At 38.8% G+C, this 22,948-nt stretch overlaps 1 protein-coding gene across 1 annotated transcript in view; it reads right to left on the bottom strand.

The window, feature by feature from the left end:
• Positions 1 to 22,948, bottom strand: part of CIT (citron rho-interacting serine/threonine kinase) — a 158,636-nt gene that overhangs the window by 133,930 nt on the left and 1,758 nt on the right. The window contains exons 2-5 of the mRNA XM_074296515.1: positions 20,814 to 20,923; positions 15,432 to 15,573; positions 10,244 to 10,419; positions 7,597 to 7,698 (exon numbers count right to left, since the gene is read on the bottom strand). Of these exons, the coding sequence (XP_074152616.1) occupies positions 7,597 to 7,698; positions 10,244 to 10,419; positions 15,432 to 15,573; positions 20,814 to 20,909 (516 nt within the window). The 5' untranslated portion in view covers positions 20,910 to 20,923. The remainder of the gene's footprint in view (positions 1 to 7,596; positions 7,699 to 10,243; positions 10,420 to 15,431; positions 15,574 to 20,813; positions 20,924 to 22,948) is intronic.

The following is a 22,948-nucleotide window of genomic DNA, read 5'->3' as shown; positions in this document are numbered from 1 at the left end:
TCCTAGCTATGTGACCCTGGGCAAGCCACTTGACCCCAACTGCCTCAGACAAAAATAGGAATAATAATAATACACAATGGTTCAGAAGACTAGATCAGCAGATCAGCTGTGAGACCTACAACCCAATTACAGAAAGCAAATTTTAAGTCCCTAAACTCTAGCATAATCGGTAGGACTTGGCCAAGCTATTCAGTGCGGTAGGGAAGGCTGCAGCATCAGCCCCAGAACATTCCAAAAAGCCCCTGTTACCTTGCAGAAGAAGCTTGGAATAACCTCCCCTCTATCCTATGAGCAGACCTTTAAAATCTTTAAAACTTTTAAAAATGAGCAAAAAGGTCACACAAAAAAGGCTTTGATCACAGCTACCATGGAGAAAGAGAAAACCAAAGCACAAACCTAGAAGAGGAAAGCAAATACAAAATGCCTGCAGATGAAGCCTCAAATTGGGATATGAACTGGTCTCTAGATTAAAAAGCTCTCTTAGAAGAGTTCAAAAAGCATCTAAAAAAGAGAGGAGGAAAATGGGGAAAAGAAATGAGAGTATTTCAGAAGAGTTAAGAAAGTTTAAGGGGGAAGTTAACATCTTAGAAAAGAAAGCACAGTTGACTAAAAAAACAACTCCTTAAAAATAAATTTAATGAAATGGGGAAATATATATATGAAAACAAGCCCTTAAAAAGTAGAACTGGCAGAATGAAAAAAAAAAAAAAAAACCCACTGAACAAAACAACTACTTTAGAAGTACAACTGGCCAAATGAAAAAAGGAGGTAAAAGATAACTGAAGAAAATAATTCATTAAAAATTACAATTGGACAAATGGAAGTGAATGGGAAATCAAGAATCAGTCAAGCAAAATCAAAAGACTGAAAAAGTAGAAGAAAATGTAAAATAGCTCATTGGAAAAACAACTGACCTGGAAAATAAATCCGGGAGAAATAACCTAAATAAGAATTAGTGGACTACCTTAAAGCCATTTTGAAAAAAAAAGGGCCTAATGACATCTTTCAAGAAATCATCAAGGAAAACTACCCTGAATCCTAGAGCTAGAGAAACGGTCATTGAAAGAATACATCAATCACCTCCTGAGATCCTAAAATGAAAATTCCAAGGAATATTATAATTAAATCCCAGAATTATCAGATCGAGGAAAAAATAAGCATCAAAGAATTACAATCAGGATTATCTAAAGAATTGAAGGGCCAGGAGGTAAAGGAGTTTGGACTACAACCAAGAATCAACTACCCAGCAAAATTAAGCAATAGCTTTCAGAGGAAAAGATAGCTATTCAATGAAGTAGGCAATTTGCAATCATTTTTCATGAAAAGGGGGAAGAAGTAAAAAGGGAAAGGCATAAGAAAGAGGGGGTTGAAAAAACAGGACAAATTGAGGGAGGTGATGGTCATAAGCAATACATAAGTGATATAATGGTGACAATGTAAAGGGTAAAAAGAAAGAAAAAAGTATGATTCGGGAAAAAATAGGATGGCAGAAAATACAGAATAGCACGACATTTACAACTACCTTATCTTACAAACAAGACACTATATCTCTCAACTCCAGGCATTTTCTCTAATGGTCTAGAATACTCTACCTAGAATACTCTCCCTCCTTTACTGACTATTGACCTCTCTGGCTTCCTTTAAGTACTAACTAAAATCCCACCTTTTTACAGAAAGCTTTGCTCTTTTTTCCAGTACTTTTCTCTCTTTAACATTTTCCTATTTATCCTGCATAAAGCTTACCTGGTATATATTTGTTGGCATGTTCTCACTCCCATTAGACTGTGAGCTCTTCAAGGGCAAATAACTTTTGGCTTAACACAGAACCTAACACACAGGAGGTCCTTAATAAATATTTAGTGAGTGCCTGGATGTTATGACATTTTGCAAAAAAAAAAAAAAAAAAAAAAAACTTCATTGGGAGGGAGAAAAGGGGGAGGGGAAAAGGAACTGGACCTCAAATTTTATTGGTATAGGGAATTCTCAAATGAGAATTGGTGAGGAAACTTCCACTATTAATGCAAGGTGGCACCTTGACTTTTGCAACTTCCAGTTGAAGAACTGCCTTAAATCCTTCATAGTTGATATGAATGATCAGATTACTCAGAATAGCTTAATCATTTAAATTTAGTTTTGAACAATATTGTTACTGCTGTGTACAACATTTTTAGTTCTGCTCATTTCACTCAGCATTATTTCATGCACGTCTTTCTGTGTTTTTTTCTAAAACCAACCTGCTCATTATTTATTACAGCACAGGAATACTCCTTCACAACCCTATACCATGACTTCTTCAGTCATTCTCCAATTAATAGGCATCCCCTTCTTTGCTTCTTTAGAAGATACAGTTTCTTTTCCTGAATGACCTTGGAAACAGACCCAATAATTGTATTATAGGTCAAAGGGTATTTGAATTTTATAACTCTTCGGCCATAATTACAAATTGCTCTCCAGAATTAGTAGATCAGGTCACAATCTCACCAACCATGTATTAGTCATGTGTTTGTTAGTTTTTTTCTCTGACCCCAGAAAGTTCGACTAAGAGAATATTTTATACAGCAAGATTATGTGATGATCAAATGTGATAGATTTGGCACTTCTCAACAATGCAGTGATTCAAGGTAATTCCAATATCCTTTTTTTTTTTCCCCCCTGAGGCTGGGGTTAAGTGACTTGCCCAGGGTCACACAGCTAGGAAGTGTTAAGTGTCTGAGACCAAATTTGAACTTGATGCTCCATCCACTACGCCACCTAGCTACCCCAATTCCAATATACTTGGGATGGAAAATGCCATCCACATCCAGAGAGAGGACTATGGAGACTGAATATAGATCATAGCACAGTACTTGTGACTGTTGTTTGTTTACTTGTTTTTTTTTTTTCTCTCATAGTTTTTTCCCCTTTAGAATTGATTTTTCTTGTATAACACGACAAATATGAAAATACATTTAAAAGAATTACACATATTTAATCTATATCAGCCTGCTTGCTATCTTGCGAAGGGGGAAGTAAGGGAGAAAAAATTAGAACACAAAAGTTTCACAAAAAGGAATGTTGAAAACTAGCTTGTACATGTATGCAGAAAAATAAAATGCTATTAAAAAACTTTTTTTAAAGATGGAAAAAAGAAAAAAATCAGGACAGGACAGCACATGTGGCATTTCCACCCCCATTTCCCCACCTAATCTATATCCATAGTTTCCTGACAGAGGTGACTGATGTACCTGTGCACACTCAGCATTCCTGCTCCATCTTTGTAAGAACTCAATCCAGTTCCAACATCCAGGGCAGAGATGCTCCTGGTCCACATCAAACTCCCTCTTGTGGTTACAGACCAGCAGCTGGAGGTCTGCTCCTGATCCATCAGGATGTAGAAGGTGGCCAGCATCGTGGTACTAGGCCTGGTGCTATGATACCTCAGAAAGCTCTGGAGTGGGTAGCACTAGGCCCAATGCAGGCTGCATGTCATCCAAATACTTTCAGTTTGGTTTTGTTGGAGAACACAGTTGAGCCTGAGTAGGCTCAGACACTTGGAGCAGGAATAACGAGAGCTTCTCATTCACCTGTGGATTCCACTTCTCCATGCATAGCATCTTGTCTCCCAACTTCTCTCCCAGTTGCAGGGAGATGCTTTTATCAACGTGTATAGGGAACAGGGTGAGAGTAATGGTCAGCAAGGTGTGCATCTGCTAGTCATCTCATACTGCTACTGGCAGGTGGAGTTCTAAAATATGTCCCTAAACTCTGGATAAAAAGTAAGGTGCTAGCAAAGATCCAGAAGGCTTCTTGGTTTCAGTGCATCATCATGCATTGACAATTGCCCCACAGTAATGTGTGGCAACCTAGCACTCAGCACTTAGGGTATACACTTCTCTTGGTGAGATCCATGTGCTCAAGTACCCAGACAGCATTGCAGTAATCTCTACCTAGAAGCAGAGATGACATAGCACCACAAGACCAAGCATCTTATGCATGGGCAGTGTAGACAGTGCTACCAGTAGTGCTCCTGAGAGACTAGCTGCATGCTGCATGCTGATATTGGATTTGTCTACCAGCGAATACAACACACTGAAGATGCTATGGACATTCCAGATCTTGGAGTGAGAATTAAGGAAGTCAACCACCTATTGTGACTTTGTGGCCACTGTACACTGTTGATGACTAAATGACTGAAACTGGTAAATGAATTAATCGACACTATCCTACAACCACTACAAGGATAGGTTAAGAATGACCCGTTGCAAGTCCAATAGACTTGTGATAGAGAGCCATCTCTATTCAGAAAAAGGACTGAATAGGGATCACAGCATAGTATTATCATCGTTTTTGCTACTGTTGTTTGTTTTTTTTTTTTCCCTCATTTTTTTCCCTTTTGATTTGCTTTTTCTTGTGCACTATAATAAATGTGGAAATATGTTTGGAAGAATTGCACATGTTTAATCTATATTGGATTACTTGCTGTCTAGGGTAGGGTGGAAGGAGAGAGGAAGTAGGGAGAAAGATCTGGAACATAAGGTTTTGCAAGGGTAAATGTTGAAAACTATTAAAAAAAAAAAAAGCTATAAGTATTTTTAAAAAAAGAAGAAGAACAATGTCCATCAGTATCAAAAAGAGACTGTGGTGCTTGTAATAGGCTTCAGACCTCTGCTCCAGTAAAGGCCTCCCAGAGTCTGGCATATACACACATGATTAACCTTCTGGTACTGCATTAATGGCAGCTTGTAGGGAATGGCTTCTGTCTCTGGCCAGGGGGATTCTTGGTCCAGCTGTTTCTGGGGGTGTTCTGCACATCAGACACCTTATGTTCAGGGATATTATGGAAGCCCTGGCTGGTTTGTACCTTTTGATCGAAAAGGTGAGGTCAATTTTATGGAAACACTGGATGAAGGCCTCGATCACTTCCCAAGCACCTGGGAGGCCACTCATGCTGACATTCTAAGTCAGACCCCACTCGGGGTCTTCTCTGGGTCTATTACAGGCTATGTATAGGGACTGCCTGTGGCCTCAGGTTCACGCTCCTGAACTGGGCACAACAGAGTAGTGGGATCAGAGAGCAAGAGAGCAGCCCAGCATACCGAGAGAGAGGGCAAAAGACTTGCCCTAATATGTAGCAGAGGCAAGACCAGACACAGACACAGCACTCTGTTCTACCCACTAATTCACTAGGGCAAGTTCCTGGTATATGTAGGTGGGCGTGCACATTCTGCATGTGTTTTTTGTACTATGCGTATATACATGTGCTGTATTTGTTTTGTGTATACATGTATACATAAGTATATATGTACATGCATATATCTAATGCACGTGTTCCCTGTGAGTTTGTATACTCACAAAAATGTATATGTAACCGCGTGTACATTCAAGCATGCTGTGCATGGGCGTGCATATACATATACATCTTTAGTAGTATAAATCAATATGAGTAAAAATATGATTACCCAAGGGGAAACTTCTGACTGTTGATAGAGCTGCACAAAATATGTAAACATCAAAATACTATGAACTACAGAAAGAAAATGCGCCAGGAAATCTAGAAAATGTACTAAGCTGTGAGGCAAGTGCCCTAAAATGTTAATAACCAGAGGAAAAACATGATGGCCAGCTGTGAAGACAAGGTTGGGAAAGCCAAGATTTTGATGCATCATGTGATCAGTAAGACACCCACAGCTTTGGAGCAGAAATAATACCACATCACAGGATATCCAGAGGGAAATGGACAGCTGAATGATGCTATAGGAGAAAGACCATTAGACTGTGGTCGGGGAATCAGGTGCTGAGCCCAGCCCTGAAACGGAAGTGACTACCTCAGAGGAGTCATTTGGTTTGTGTCCTTGGCTGGATCCCCCACAGAATGCCTCTGTAATGAGGAGTCCCTCAAAGCTGTCCTGGGTCTTCACTTCTCTTCATTTCACTTCTTCCTTCCTCCCTCGAGGAGGAATAAATCTCATCAGCTCCCATGGATTTCAAGAAAGAAAGAAAGAAAGAAAGGAAAGAAAAGAAAGAAAGGAAAGAAAAGAAAGAAAGGAAAGGAAAGAAAGGAAAGAAAGAACCAGCAACAATTTCTAAGCTACCCTTCAGAGTTTAAACCAGAAACTAAACAACTCAAGGATGAAACAAGCAAACAGTAATAGTCTACTAAAGAAAGGATCATTGCTAGGGAGGGTAAGCAAAGCTCCTGAGCAGCCAACTCTTCATAAAAAAGCTATTTAAGTCTTAACTAAGCGACATGGCTCTAAATGAGGCTGCTTCTAAATGGGCTAACCTACAGAAGAGCTATTACAAGAATGGTTTAGTAATGCCAAGTCAAAAAGCAGACTGAACTCACGACTCAAAACAAATCTGCAAGAATTTCTGAAAGTTCTAAAGGGCCTATAAAATATTCCACTAACTCCATGAAATGTCAAGGGAAAAGGGATAAAATAGTATATATGCAAACCAATCATAACAATGTAAAAACATATCTAATAAAAAAAAAATTAAGAAAAGAACTAGATATAATTTACGGTTTAATGTTTACTACATTTGTATTTTGCTATAAAATTGCTATTTTTTAAATTCCAAAAAATAAAACTATTTTATTATTTGGTTACATTCTATATCTAATAAATTCCATAAACATGAAAAAACCCTCAAAGTCAGCACCTATTTTAAACTTTGTAAAATCCTACATAGAAAAAAGTTGAAACATATTTAAATTAATGTTTAAAGCAACCACATAAAAAGCAGATTTATATGTGCCAGGGATATCATCATTTCATGTGTGAAATTTTCACTAGGTAAGAAAAGATCAACAGATGATTTCAAAAAGACCTGGAGAGATTTACATGAACTGATGTTAAGTGAAGTGAATAGAACCAAGAAAACATTATACATAGTAGCAACAACTGATAATCACCTGCAATGAATTTGGCTCTTTTCAACAATGAGATAATTCAGACCAATTCCAATAGATTTATGATAGTGAGGGCCATCTACATCCAGAGAGAGAACTGTGGGATCTGAATGTGGATCACAACATAGTATTTTCACCTTTTTTATTGTTGTTTGTTTGCTTTTTTTTCCTTCTCACTTTTTTTCCTTTTTGATCTGATTTTTCTTGTGCAGAATAATAAATATGGAAACGTATTTGGAAAAAATACACATGTCTGGCCGATGTTGGGGAGGGTAGAGGGAGAAGGATTTGGAGCACAGGATTTTGCAGGGGTGAATGCTGGAGGCTAGATTTGCATGTATTTTGAAAATAAAAAAGCTATTATTAATTTTTTTTTTTAAGACAGAAATCTGGGGTTTAAAACTCTTCAAATGAAAACGTGCAATGAGCTGCACTTGTGGTAATAAGAGAAAAAAATGACCAGGAGAAACCAAACTTAAGCATACCTATTTTGGTTGTTGTCCCAAGTGACACAGGAGTCACTCTTGCAAGCACTATTAACCAAGACTATTCTGCAGTCTGGGATAACATTCTAACACTGAACCTTGAGGCCTCAACATGCCACAGTTTGCACAGGAAAATGCCACATACAAATAGTGGCTCAGACTGAATGTCACAGAAACAGCCCAACTCCAAGAGTGGATAAAGACAAAGTCTATCCTTACCAGATAAAGATTCTCTTTGTCCTGAAATGCATAATGTAACTGAGGAATCCAAGGACTTGTACTCCGAGATAATATGCTCCGTTCTTCTTCAAAAAATAAAACCTATGGGGGGAAAATACTTTTAAGCAAACACATTCTCAAAATGGACTTTAAAAACTCAAAATGTGCCTCCCAGCACATACACATGCCCCAAGTTCTAAAAGAAACCTCATTGCCCTAAAAAAAGAATGGGGCAAAGAAGATGACTGCTAAGCTCTAGACCGTTCAGTTCTCGAGCAGTGAAGTGTGATCCACCACCATGGCCTCACTGTTCCTTCCAAATGCTATCTTTTTCTCCTTTTCTGAGCCAAGTTCCTTGAAACTATTGGCATCCTCCATCTCCTTCCCATAAACCACCTCTTTGCTTAGTAATCTGACTTCTTTGATTCAAATGTTTACCAATGTATTGACATAAGATACCATATATCCAGCACATACACAGTATTTCAGCAGCACCAGCTGACTGCCAAGACTCTTCCTAAAATCAATTAGTCTTGTTTATTTTACACTAAACCATTTACTACTCTCTACTACTACACTCTTCTTGGTTATAAGAGCAAGACTGTCTCCAAGTCTTTGCATCTACTTTTAAATGAAATTTTCATTTGTTTTGATTTTTTTCCACATTATCTTCATTCTGCATAGGTCCTTCCTTTCTCTCCAGTCAATCACGACTTTAATGCAAAATTTAAAAGGAAAAAGAAGCAGCTCAGGAAAACTAACCAACATATTGACTGAACCTGTAGTAAATGTAAGTAGGAACTATATTCCTCACTCCTACAAAGAACGGAATTCATGTCCTCAATAGTCATCTCATTGGTCATTCCTATTAGAGATCTTTCAATTGTGTCCTGTTCTTTCTACTTAAACTGTTGTAATCACCATATACAGATGTCCTGGATCTGTTTATATACTTCTGCATAAACATGTATCTCACAATGCTTTTCTGAATTCTATTTATCATTTTTTACAGAGGTAAATAATACTCCATTATATTCATGAATCACAATATATTCAGCCATTGACCAGTAGAAAGAAAACTATTTTGTTGCCAGAACTTGCTATCACAAAAAGAGCTATAAATATTTAGTATCTTTGGAATCTTTCTGCCTCTCTGGAATTCAAATCCAAATTTTCTATTTAATACTATTAAATTCATTTTATTAGCTACAGCCTAATGTGCTAACCTCCCAAGATCCTTTGGAGTTCTCTACCACTCAACATGTTAGCTTCTCCTCCCAGTTCTGAGATAACTGTATATTTGACAACCAAGACTTTTTGCTGCTTTCCAAGATGACAACAATCTATTAAATGACTACATGATTTGTCTCTGTCCAGCCACCTAACTGTACTATTATCTAAGCCAGAGGTATTGAACTCAAAGTCCTCGAATCTGCCTAAAGTACATTAGAATAATTTGGAAATGTTTAACAAAATAAAAATACAACATAACTAATGGTAATCTGTGGTTTTTTAGATCAACATGAAGTCTTTAAGTATCTGTTTAGACTGATCTAAAGCCCACACTCTTATCTTTTTCACACAACAGCCCTTCCCCTCTATTCAGTCTCTTAGGAAATGAATCCATTGGTTTCAGTTAGCCAACACCTGTATGTAGATGACTCCCAAGTCCAGGAAAACCTACTTACCATCTTTTTTTCTATACCGAGCTACTCCCACCTGCCAAACTTCACACACGTTTGTCATCTTACCTGGAATGCCCTCCCCAATCCTCTCCTTCCACATCAAATCCCCAAAGCTCTAATCAACCCAGCCACCATTCTACATTTACAGATGCCCTCCTACATTAGTTCATTAATTATTCTTCCTTTCTATAAAGCATGTTAGCTGTGAAGCTAAAGATATATCTTATTTATCTTTATACAATTTTGCTTACGTTTTTCCCATCATCTCCAAAAAGATTATTTAAAAAAAGACTTAAGAATAGTAATCCTACTTTCTATATGCTTTACAACTCACCCACAGGGCCACAATGGTACTTGAAACACAGAGGACATTCCAACCCTCCTGACTAAAAGGCCAAGATCTCAACCTGCAGACAGAGCCACCTCTCTTGGAACACTGCACATTAATTTACTCAAATATCTCTCTCTAGACAGCAGCTTTGTTTACAAGAACTACCAAAACAAAGACGATACAGCTTCCTATCAAGCAAAAGATTACCTGGCCACATCATAAACACAAATTATATTTAACTTCTCCAAATGCCTGTTAAATCTTACACACACACCAACAAACAAAAACAAACGATACCTAACTGAACTGACAAGACTTCTCTAGCTCTAAAGCAGATGGCTGCATGAATCATTTGTAATGATAGCCCCTTTTCTAAAGGTCAAAGAGATTATACAATAGAATGAAATGACAGGGATGATTATAAAGGACCTAGTGGACTTGTGATTCTTAAAAATAGTTAAAGAATATTCAGGAAGATGGATAGGAATTGACAAAGTTTTTTGCCCATACAACTATATAAGGTAAAATCTGCTTCATAACCTAAGGAATCATCATTGTATAATCATAAAATCGTCAACCTTCTAAAATTGTGTTAACAAAACAGAAAACTAATTATAAAGAATATCCATACCTCTTCTTGTGCCAACAAAGATCTCTTCTTCATCACTTTCATGGCATAGACATCCCCAGTGACTTTTTCCTTCACCACCTGCACTTCAGCAAAGTGACCACAGCCCACCAGACTTTTGACTTCAAAGTCCTTCGGGCCAGGCTGGAGTTCCCGTAATTCAGCAATGGTCTCTGAATCTGCACAAGATGGAATAGTTACTTCTAAATAAGTAAGGCAATTGAAACAAATATCTCTTTTTAAAGGAGAAAGGGCTATTAGGTGTTTCCAGGCTGTCAAATGATAGTCACTTTACTTCTTCACCAAAGTCATGAATAAAATAAAGCATATAAAATAAGTATAAAAGTGTTTTCATATGATTTTATGTTAAAACTACTAAGTGTTCCCAGGATTCAAAAGAAGTTTCCATGGTAGCTATAATTTGAACCCCACATAGTCAGAAAATAGACAGGGAAGACACATCATGTTTTTTTTTCCCTTTCTGTCTGTAGGCTGCAACATAATATTTAAAAGAACATTCATACCAGCATTTTGTCCAGTTTAATACTATTATCTAAGAAATGTAGTTTCTACCAATGTTCGGCTTTCACAATAAGTTCCACTCTTGCTTCTAGGTTCTTTCCACTCGGGCTAGATATGTTTTGCTCAGCTTTAATCTGCAGTCCCAATTTTCCCCTCCCTGCATCACTTGCAATAATCCCTCCTCTTTTGGAGGAGGGAAGGAGGAATGGAGAAAGGAAGAAGGAAAGAAAGGGAGGAAAAAAATGAAGGCAGGAAGCAAGCCACCACGCCACCAAAGGTATCTGCTATTTGCAATACATGATAGCTAGCAGATATCTACACTTGCTGACCATCCATCTCTTTCCTAAACACATCCCTAATTCTTTCCAAGTCATTCCCTTTTAATATGAGACTGAAAACATACATAGTATAAGCTTAAACTTTGGTCGGCTAGGTTACATTGTAGTGATTTTGGTACATCATTCACCAGAATGCATAGCTAAAGAAGTGTCTTTCATTGCCTCCAGTCACACAGCTAGGAAGTGTTAAGTGTCTGAGGCAGGATTTGAACTCAGATCCTCCTGACTTGAGGACTGGTGCTCTATCTACTGCACCATCCTATCCCAACAGCTTTGAATCATTACACAGCACAGTTGGATTTGGAGAGTGGTGAGGTGGACACCACCAAGGGGTTTCCCCTAACAAGCCATACTGCATACTCCAGTTGTACTCCAGACTCTGCTCAAACTGGAGCCCAAAAAAAGGGAAAATTGAGAAGGATGTGTAGGGAGCCCTCTACCTGCTCCATACAATTGGCCCTAGAAATGCCTGGGTCACATTTGCTCAGTTCCCCCTTTGACCCTTTTCTAAGGATTTTTCAGATCCCTCAGTCTGTAGGTTGTCAAAGAGCCTGAAATGAGTCTTCCTCTAAGATTAAAAATCAGGGCCCTCAACATGGCAAATATAGAAATATGTCTAAAAGAACTGCCCATGTTTAACTCATATCAGATTGCTTCTTATCTTGGGGAAGAGAAGATAAAGCAGGGAAGGAGAAAAATTTGGAACACAAAATTCTTCTTTTTTTTTTTTAATTTAATAGTTTTTATTTACCAGAGATATGCATAGGTAATTTTACATCATTGACAATTGCCAAACCTTTTGTTCTAATTTTTCCCCTCCTTCCTCCCCCCCGCCCCCCATGGAAGGTTGACCAATACATGTTAAATCTGTTAGAGTATAAATTAAATACAATTTATGTCTACATGTCCAAACAGTTGTTTTACTATACAAAAAGAATCGGACTCTGAAATAGTATACAATTAGCCTGTGAAGGAAAGGAACACAAAATTCTTACAAAAATAAATGATAAAAACTACCTTTATATGCTTTTTGGAAAAATAAAATACTATCAAGAAAAAAAGAAACCAATGCCCCAGACCAACATACTGCATTTTTTCCTTTCATTTTTCATTTCTTGAAAAGAAAAAGAAAAAAATTTTTGTAGTACCTAAACTTAGGTGTTGGCTCCCAGAAGCAAATCCTGTCTGGGAAGTCTCGCTGTGTCTAACAGAATTCACAATAAACTAAACTAAGTTAGCTAATACACAGTAGGCACCTGCTGAATATATACAAGGTGAGTTCTCAATTAGCTGCACTACAGGAGAGCTGTAACATAATTAATCTAAAATAGTAAATAATTCAAAATCAGTACTACTAGATCTTGGAATAGGTTATCAAGTTTGAGGGGGCAGATTCCCCCTTCCACTCCCTCCTCCTTCCATTTTGCTCATAAGATAAATTTGTATTCCTAAAGCAGGCCCCAACTCAAGAGCGCCAAGGTCTCACTTCTATATCTACTGATTGCAGCCTTAATCCTGGCCAACCATCCTGCAAACGCTTGAGCTTAGTCACAAAGACAACCAAGGAGGTTTTTGTGCCTTCACCAGAATGAACACATAACTACTAGAAAAAATAACTCATAAAAAGATTTCTACTCATGGTGATTCAGAGTACTCTCTTCTACATAGAATATTTCCAGCGTAATTAACCATCGTACTAGAAATACCACAACACAACACTTCCATAAGCAAAATCCAAATCTACGTGATGTTTGGGAAAGCCATGTCACTTCTATGAGCAAAGTTTTGACCTCCTTTTCATAATCGGCATACGTCCCATCCCATGTTCCTTTCAAATCAAGAATTTGAGTTTTGCATTATATTTCTGAAGATAGATGACCTCACAATTTTTTCAGTTGAACCTGATTTTATCATTGCCTACCTATAACAATGACCTCTCTTATACATGGGATAAAGCTAGAGATGCCTAAGTCTAAAGGAACTTAGCTCTGATTTGATGCCCACAACTCTATCGGTTCCACAGAACAGTCACCAACTTTTCTCAACAAACCCAGTAGCCCTGGAGGATTCTGAGGGCTCCCCTAAACCTTACCCAAATTTATCTCTCTTCACAAAAATATTGTTTACACAGTTAAGGTTAACACGTGAAAATAGTAAAAGTAAGCAAAATATACTTAGAATATATATATATATTCATATATATTCTATATGAATGGGTTGAACACTTGGGCCACTGTTGAATCTGGTTCTCATTGTCATACTTCTGTTTACTGATCTGCTGCTTTGGACCTCCTTGGGCATAACACTCTGTCATCTCATGGATCAAGTGAACTATAGCTGGTGCTAAAAATTTAGCTTGGTGAGATGTGCGGTTCCCGCAAAACAAGAGAAAGGGAATTGTAAGAGCCCTTTAAATGGGCAGCACCACAGTGCCTCAGGAGATTGAGGCCCGGAAGTAATTTCTGTGGATATTAGGACTGCCCTTGGGCGGGATCCTGGCCATTTTGAGATAGCTTCATAATGGGTGACTCTCTCGCTGATTGGCTGTGTGTGTGACCTCACAGGCCCTATGTAAGCCCACTGCAGGCAGCAGTCGCTCTCTTTAACCTGGCGCTCTTCACCCTGGCTCCCTAGCCTGGGTGGCCAAGCCAAGATGGATAGCCAAAAGAGGTAAGGAGTTTGGTAGTGAACACGTGGGTCTTCAGACTAGGTGTTCACTCAGGAACCAACAAGTCAGGGCATCAGTCAGGGCATTATGTGAGTAGGTATAATAAAGGCTTTTAAGATTACACGTGGCTGTTCTTGAGTGCGCTACCGGTTATTAAGCTACAGATTCAAGAGATTGTGGCCAGAGACCTTTGAAGGCCTCAGAGAAGGCGAGCCGGGTAGAGTTCACACTGCTAAGCACAGTGGTCAAAGGTACTCTGGTGGGTCTAGGACAGACTAGTAATTGTAACTGCCAGGAGAGCACGCTACAAATGTAAATATATATATATTTACACAAAGAGAGAGAGAGAGAATATACTTGAAAACTGCTTTACATACTAGCAGTTTTTTTCCAGAGGCTCCAGAACTCTCCCCCCAATACCCAAATTCACTAATAGGCTCTGTATTCCACACTCTCTTACTTGGTGATATCATCTCCTCCCTTGGGTTCAATTATCCTATATAATCTCCAATCTTGAGGAGCTCTAACATCTTACCTGACCTTCAGTCACACATCACCAACTACCACGGATATCGATCTACATTTGTTACTTCTCCCCCATAAAGTATGTGGGGGGGGGGGGGAGGGTGAAGCACCTAAGAGAGGGAATGCTAGAGAAGGACCATAGTGGAGAGGGAGGAAAATCCTGAGCAGAAGAGTCTATGTGTGGTCCTAGAGGTCACAGAGAGCCTTAGATTTTATAGGAGGCTGCTTTATCTCCCTTCTCCATCCCTTGCACTGGCAGCCCCACTGCCTGCAGTAAACTTGGAAGAGCTCATGGGGGAAAAGACCTTAGCGGTCCCTGAGGGCCAAAGAGTTAAGTGACTTTCCCAGGATCACGTGGCTACCAAGTATCCAAGGCTGGAGTTGAATCAGGCCTTCTTAATGCCATATTCTGTGCTCTATCCATCACATATCATGCAAAGGAAACTTCTGGTTTCCTTTACAAAGCTGGTATTGATTGACTAGTTTACGGCATTTAAATACCCACCAAGTGAGAAACACTGTAATGAAAATGGAGAAATATAAAAAGGCCCAATCAGACTATCCATACCCAAATAGATCCTGTGACAGACAGGTAAGTCTCAACACAGTCAGATGCCGACTCCTTCAATCAATCTCCAAAGTCATTTCTATCCATGTGCAAAAGCCAGACAACCCAGAAGTTTATGCCATCAATTTGAGAGCAGACTAAATATTACCCTTCCGATATTTATATTAGCCAACTGGGTTGAAATGCTAAAGGGACCCTCTACCCAAACATGCAAACACACAGTTACCTACTGGTGTCACTAGTCATTTCTGCTGTCACCAAGCAAGACTTAGAGAACCTGAGTAGCCTTTGACTAAATGTGGATGAAAAGCTCAAAACTAACAAAGGCTGCCAAGAGTAACAGCAGGGAACCAAGATCCAAATACTCACAAAATTCTTCCTCTCACCCTACTCCTACCCTTCCCATTTTAGAACAAAAATAACTAAGAGAGGGGTGGAGGTGGGGGAAACTATGTGAATAAAGACTGTACCCAAATAACCAAAAATATACTTCTGAAACTAAGGATAATTAGCCAATTTAAGGACAGTTTTGAAATCAATTCTCACAAAGAAAAAGTAACCCAAACTTACATTTTCTGACAAAGTTGCTCACATGCTTAATCTTCATTAGGGCAGGGCTGTTGCATTCTTCAAAGAAAACAAAAAGGGCATCCAGTATCCCTTCACGGGAGAGAGGAGACATCTGCTGTTGAGTCATGAAGGGTGTTTTACCCTAAAAACAGCAAACAACAGATGGAGTACTAGTCAATAATGAAAAGCATGGATCAATAACATCCCCATAAAGTAAATTACACAGTATCAACAAAAGATAACTGTATGGGCCACACTAACAGGACAATCTTGCAGGTTTGCTCTTTAAAACATCAATAACTATCCCATTAAAGAAGACAACTGAAGGTAGAAGTCAATGTAAGTGATGAAACTGGACTTCTGAAATCAGGACCTACAGAAAAATACTATGACCCCACTACTATTCCAGCCATGCTATAAATTTGACATCTTACCCAGCTGCTCTCGAATATATGTCTTATTGAGCTCTGCAGCAATAACTGCTGCTTTTCTCATTGAACAAAATCCTAGAGGCTTTATCAATGCAATTTCTTCTGACAGCTCAAGAAACAGAATGATCGGGGTGCCACCATCTTTGCAGGCTTAGACATGATTCTGCCACTGATTCACTTGGGGACAGAGCAACAAAGTACACTGGAAAGAGAACTGGATTTAGAGCAGGGGGCTTTGGTTCAAATCCTGGCCCTACTATTTATTGTGTGGGATCAAATGCAGGGCACTTAATTTTTCTGGGCCTCCGCTTCCTAACCTACAAAAGTAAGAGGATGAAAGGATGGCCCTGAAGGTACATTCCAACTAAATCTATGATCCTGGAGGACAATCTGCCTCAGTTATTCTGTCAGGTAGAATAGAGAATCTCAGCCTTTTTTTATACCTCAGACCCTTGGCAGTGAAGCCTATGGACTTTATCTCAAAAAAAAAAGTGTTTTCAAAAGCATAAAATTACAAAGGAAAGGATTACAAAGGAAACTTAGAGCTATGAAATATTTTTAAGAAACAAGTTCATGAGCCCCTATGTCAAGAGCTCTTGGCCTGGAGCTTCTTACAAAAACAGTCATATGTAAGTAGCATTACTAATTCTTTTTACTTTTTACTGTTCCCTTTTAAAAAGCTTGATAGGACATCAAAATTCCAATGTTTTATATAAAACCTCATTAAAACAAAAGTTTCATCTATAGAAATAGCATTATTTCTTATTTCTTAATATAAAACATTAAAAGTAAAAATTTTTAAAAGCCATTAAATGTAATACAAAAAAAGGTGTAAAATATATAGTAACCTTATACATTTTATTTACAAACAGAAAACACAATGGAAGGAGAAAACCAGAAGAAATCAGAAAATGAACAGGGATGATACAACAAAGATTCCAACATTATTCTAAGCTCTCCTGATGTAACATATTATCTCATGAGGAAAAAGGATATAAAATATTTTAAAATAAATTTGGAATTCTTTCAAAATCTTTTCATCCCTTTTAGGGATTTTGTAAACTAAATGGGAGCCTATGTGGTATAGTAGATGGCGAGCCTGCCTCAGAGTTAGGAAGACAAGGATTCAAATCTTGTTTAGCAAATCAGTCAAGAGACAAACCAGGAAGTTGTGATTTTGCCAAATTCTTAAATCCCTACAACTTTCTCCAGTGAATTAGCTATCTGCCTAGCTTTGTGTTACCTACAAATGTAGGCCTTCCTTGAACCCCTCATTCAAGTTACAGATAAAAAATACCCAGCACAGAGCCTGGGGATACTCCACCTAAAACCTCCTTCCCAGATAACACTGAATCATTAATAATTTTTTGAGTCCAAATTTTCAACCAGTCCAAATCTAGTGAATATTCCATCCTTTAGCTCTAATCTCATCCAGGAGAGATACAAGAACATAAAAACCTGTCAAATTTTTTTGTTTAGTCATTTTTTTGGTCACATCAGACTCTGTAACCCCATTTTGGGTTTTCTGGAGTGGCTTGTCATTTCCTTCTCCAACTCATTTTACAGATGAGTAAACTGAGGCAAACAGTGTGAAGTGAGTCATCCAGGGTCACACCGCTAATAAATGCCATGAGACTAGATTTGAACTCAGGTCTTTCTGACTCCAGGTCTGGCCTGGGAGCGCTATATCCACTGCACCATCTAACTGCCCTATCTAATGGTTTGTTCCAATCTAAATAAACTATACAAAAGCTTCCCTTCATTTTCTAATCTAGTAAACCTGTCAAAAAAGAGAACGTGATGAAGTCTAACATAAGCTGCTCTTGATGAAGGCAGGCTGTTCTTTGTGATCACTCTTCTTTCTTCTCGATGCTCACTAACTACTCCTTTAATAATGACAACACTTTTCCAGAACTGAGACAGGAATCAAAATCAAATTCAATGGCCCACGGTTTTCAGCCTCCTTTCTCTTCCCCTGTTGCAAAACTGGGATATCTGTTCTTCTTCTTCTTCAGTTTTGTTCAACATTTCCAGCTGGCTCTGTGATGACATCTGCCAGGTCTTTCTGCACCTTTCTACACTTGGTTGGAGCCAGGTCACCAGAAAACACCAATGGCAGAGAACTTCTCTCTTGGGATCCTGAATGTCAACTTCCTAGTAGCTATTTTTGCTCTGCCCTTTTCAATCCAAAAATCACTCAAAGAGATTTAAAAAAAAAAAAAAAAAAAAAAAAAAAAAAAAAAAAAAAAAAGTAAAATATGCAGTAAGCTTCTCTATCATCTACAATTCATTTTTTATGGTGTCCTCCAGGCTTGAGCAAAGAGCCTACTCCTTACAGAACTGAGCCACACTTTTCAACTGGCAATCTGTCCTTGTTACAATCTTCTATGAAGAAGGCAAAAAGCATTTATTAAGCTCCTACTATATGCCAAGCACTGTGCTTTACAACAACCCTGAGAGGTGGATGGTTTTATTATTCTTATACAACAATCAAAGAAACTGAGCCTGAAAGAAACTAAGTTGACAAATGTTTGAGGTCAATTTGATTCTACTCTCCCTGACTCTTAGTCCATCACTCTATCCATAGGCAACATTTAGTTGCTTCTATATGTGTCTTTTCAAAACACACACTGGCCAGTGAGTTCCCTATACACTCTCTTTGACAATTCCCTTTTCTGATTTTATGAGAACTATTTCTTTTTTGTGCTTACAGAATGTAGTTCTCATGAAATTCCCATACCTCCTGAACAGATATGTCCTGCAGAACTTTAGCTACTGGGGCTCTATATATCTTATCTGCAAACTCTTTGAAATACACTCTTCTTTCTGAAAGCCAGGATGCAACAAATGTCTACATTACTCCCAAGTTCCTTTCATTTCCATCCTAGCTCTTCCCAGAGTAGAATGAGAAGTCTTAGGCCAATGACATCACTACTCCAAAGACCCTTCATCCCTTTGAGCAGGAGTTCTCAAACTACAACCCACGGGCCAGATGTGGCCCGCTGAGGATGTTTATTCGGCCCGCTGGGTTATGGCAAATGGGCTGAGGGGTAGAGACAGTGTGAGTTTTTGTTTTTACTATAGTCCAGCCCTCCAACCATCTGAAGGACAGTGAACTGGGCCCTATTTAAGAAGTTTGTGGACCACTGCTTTTGGAGATAACTCTCACTGACATGAATCACAACCTCTCTATGATGGACAGTAGATATTCAGGAGTCAATGCAACTTAGCTGAGCAAATCCTTAGAGAGAAGTAATAGGCCTATTTTAGAAAGCTTAGACTCATCTCCCAAGTCATGAGATATCAGGATAGGATTTTTTTCTTTCATCTTTCTCTTTCTTTCTCTCTTTCTCTCTCTTTCTCTCTCTCTCTCTCTCTCTCTCTCTCTCTCTCTCTCTCTCTCTCTCTCTCTCTCTCTCTCTCTCTCTCTCTCTCTCTTTTTTTTTTTTTTTTTTTTTTAGGGGCAAGGCAATTAGGGCTAAGTGACTTGCCCAGAACTGTGAAGCTTGTAAGTATTAAATGTCTGAGGCCAGATTTGAACTCAGGTCTTCCTGACCCCAGAGCCAGTTATTTATCCACTATGCCATCTAGCTGCCCCAGGACAGGATTTCAATATTATACATACAGATGGTCTACAGAAACAACTTCTTATGGGTGTTTTCATTAAACACACTAAAGAAATGATACAAAGAACCCATTTCAGGGGCAAATTTAAAATATAATCTTTGTTCACACAAAAAAAATGAGTAACTATAATAAAATGTGGTATAGGTTTGTGATGGAATATATTGTTCTATGGGAAATGGTGAGCAGGATGCTCTCAGAAAAAAACAAAACAAAACAAAAAAACAAAAAACAAAAAACAGAACAGAAAATCCTCCAAGAACTCAAGCAAAGTGAAATATACTGTATACAAAGAAATAGCAATGCTTTGGGATGACCAGCTGTAAATGACTTTGCTATTCTCAGGAGTACAATCACTCACAACTACTCTGAAAGACTTTTAATAAAAAATTCTATCCATACCCAGAGAAGGAACTGATTGTGTCTGAATACAGATTGAAGTATTCTTTCTTTTTCTCTCTTTCTTTTTAATTTAAATTTTCTTGAGGTTTTTTATTTTCATTAGTATGAGATCTATGTTTTCTTTCACAGCTTGAATTTTGTGGAGATGTTTTGTATAACTTCATATGTGGCTTCTTAATTGTGGGTGGGGAAAAGGGAGAGAACTGGAACTTACAAATTTTAAAAACAAATGTAAAAAAAAATGTTTTGAATTTGAGGAAAATATTAAATAAATAAAATTTTTTTAAAAATTTAAAAAAAATTTGAGGAAAATATTAAATAATTTTTAAATTAAAAAAATTTTTAAAAAGCTCATCAAATAAAAAATAAGCAAAATCAAAAAATAAAATAAAATATTTACAAAAAAGTTAAAAAAAAAAAAAACTAGTAGTTATAATTTTTCCTGTTACACATTAGGTTCACTGTTAGTTCTTAAGAATACAGGATCTAGAATGACCTTTGGGGGTAACCTAGGCCAATCTCTTTATTCTACAGAGGAGATAGAAAGGAAAAGTGTCTTATCCAGGATCAAACAAAAGAGTCAGAATTTGAACTCAAGTCCTGTCTTTTAATCTAGTATTCTCTTATATAACTTTCTCTTTCCCCTCAGAATAATAAAAATAACCAGTCACATTTCTTGGTGACCAAAAATAGCATCATCCATCTCCATTTTATAAAAGAATAAACTGAGGCTCAGAGAAAGGGCATCATTTGCCCACTCATTCAGCTAATTCAGTGCTCAGACCTGGAACTAGAACTTAAGATTCCAAATTCAACCCTTTTCCCACCAGATCACAAGACCATGATTCCTGGTTGAAAGAACCATGGCTGATGCTCCCCCGTGACAAAAATGGAGGTAACAGAGTGGAGCACTTGAAAGTCTTACCTGGAACAGAAGATTCAGCCTGGAGGCTCGGCTGCTGATGGGCTCAGCTGCACTTGGGGCCAATGGGTTGCGCACGCCATACTTAAACTTCAGCATCTCCAACACTTATCCTGAAGAACAAACAGGTGTGGAGATAGGTTTGCATTTAACAGGTGCAGCTCTTAGCAGTTCATGGGATTCTTATCTGTAAGAAGCTATGTCAGAGCCAGAAGGCATCTTGGAGCATTGGATGAAAGTTACAGAAGGACCCTCTTACAAGGCAGAATATCAGCCTTGGGAAGTTAACACTTAGAACAGGGAATGACCAAGCTAGAAGGGACCTTGAGGACAGAACATCAGAGCTGGGAGGGACCTGAGAAAATGCCCCCTCTCCTGTCCTCTCAATGGCAAAGAGCATTGTCCCATACTTTACAGAAAAAATGGAGGCCATTTGCCATAAGCTTTCTCTTTTCCCTCTCCCTCATCTCTTTTCACTCACATGCTTTCTGCCACTCTCGTGTCCTTCATCCCTGTCTCAAAGGGAGTGGTCTTATCCCTTACCAAGGCTAACCCCTCTACCCTTTCAAGCGACCCCCTTCCATCGCATCTTCTCTCTAGTGGAGCCTTCCCTACTGTCTACAAACACATTCATGTCTGCCCTTCCCTGAAAATGCCTTTACTTGATCCTTCCATCCCCAATAACTATCATTTGTAAGGGTGCCCTTTGTAATTAAATTCTATAAAAAAGACCCCGTACAAGAGTTGCCTCCACTTTTCCTCCTCTCATTCTTATCCCTTTATAATCTGGCTTCTGACCTCCACCCTGCTCTCTCCAAAGCTACCAATGATCTCTTTGCTGCCAAAGCCAAAGGCTTTTCTCCATTCTCATTCTCCTGGACCTCTCTGCTGCCACCTTTGGTGCTGTCCATCACTCTCCTTCTTGGGCCATTGCTTCTTATAAAGGGCTAGAACTGAACAGATGCAAGGTAACCTAGCACATAAGGCTAATTACCAATTAGACAATTCTCTATTAACATATGCTTGGAAAATGACCCTCCCCAACTATTCTGTAGAGGATCAGTGGATGTGGACAAAGAAGGAAAAGAGAGAGATGAGAGGGTGGAGTAGGACAGGCAGGATTATTCTTTTGGCGGTGGAGAGAGAGGAAGGAGGTGTGGAGATTGCTAGATCTAATCCCCTGCTGGTGACCCCAAAAGACCAAGAATAAAGACTTTGGCTTATCCTGACTCCAGCTGATTCTAAGATATCCAGGGCCTCAACAGCTTCTCTCTAGGATTCCAGAACACCCCTCTCTCCTGCTTCTCCCTCTCTGACCACCGCTTCTGCCTCCTCTGCTGAAACCTCGGCCAGATCACGCCATCTAAACATAGATGTGTCCCACAGGGTTCCATCTCTTCTCCCTCTATCAGCTCCCATGGATTTAATATCTATCTCTGATGAGTCCCAAATTTATCTATCCTTGCCCAACCTCTCTGCTGACCTCTAATTTCCCATCTCCAACTATCCTGGTCATCTCCAAATGTTTATCCAATAGACATCACAAACTCAATGTACCTAAAACCGAACCTTTACCCCTAAAAAACTCCCTTTGACCTTACCATCCTCCCATTCCTCAGGATCAAATCTTAGAAGTCACCCTGGACTCCTCATTCACTCCCACCCCATATTCAAGCCATTGCCAAGACCTGCCAATTTCACCTTGGCACAAAGTGCTAGGCCTCGAATCAAGAGACCTGAATTCAGATGCAATCTCAGACACTAACCCTAAGGAAGTCACTTCACCCTGTTTGCTTAGTTTCCTCATTTGTAAAATGAGCTAAACATGGAAATGGCAAACCAGCCCAGCATCTTTGCCAAGAAAACTCCAAGTGCATTGGATGCAACTGAACAACTAATGAAACGTCTCTTGAATACACCTCCTTCTCTCCTCTGATTCTACCACTCTCTGGGGCTGGCCATTATCCCTCATACCTGGACTAGTCTAACAGCCAAATGAAGGGCTCATGGGCCTGAGTTTCCACTCCAGTCCATCCCCCACTCAGCTTTTCATAAAGCTGATATCTAATTAAGATTACACGTGGTTGTTCTTGAGTGCGCTACCGGTTATTAAGCTATAGATTCAAGAGATTGTGGCC

This window comes from Sminthopsis crassicaudata, chromosome 1, assembly GCF_048593235.1.
Source record: "Sminthopsis crassicaudata isolate SCR6 chromosome 1, ASM4859323v1, whole genome shotgun sequence".
In the NCBI taxonomy this organism is placed as follows: domain Eukaryota; kingdom Metazoa; phylum Chordata; class Mammalia; order Dasyuromorphia; family Dasyuridae; genus Sminthopsis; species Sminthopsis crassicaudata.
The sequence above is the reverse complement of the archived record's forward strand: the minus strand, read 5'-3'. Positions and strand labels throughout refer to the sequence as shown.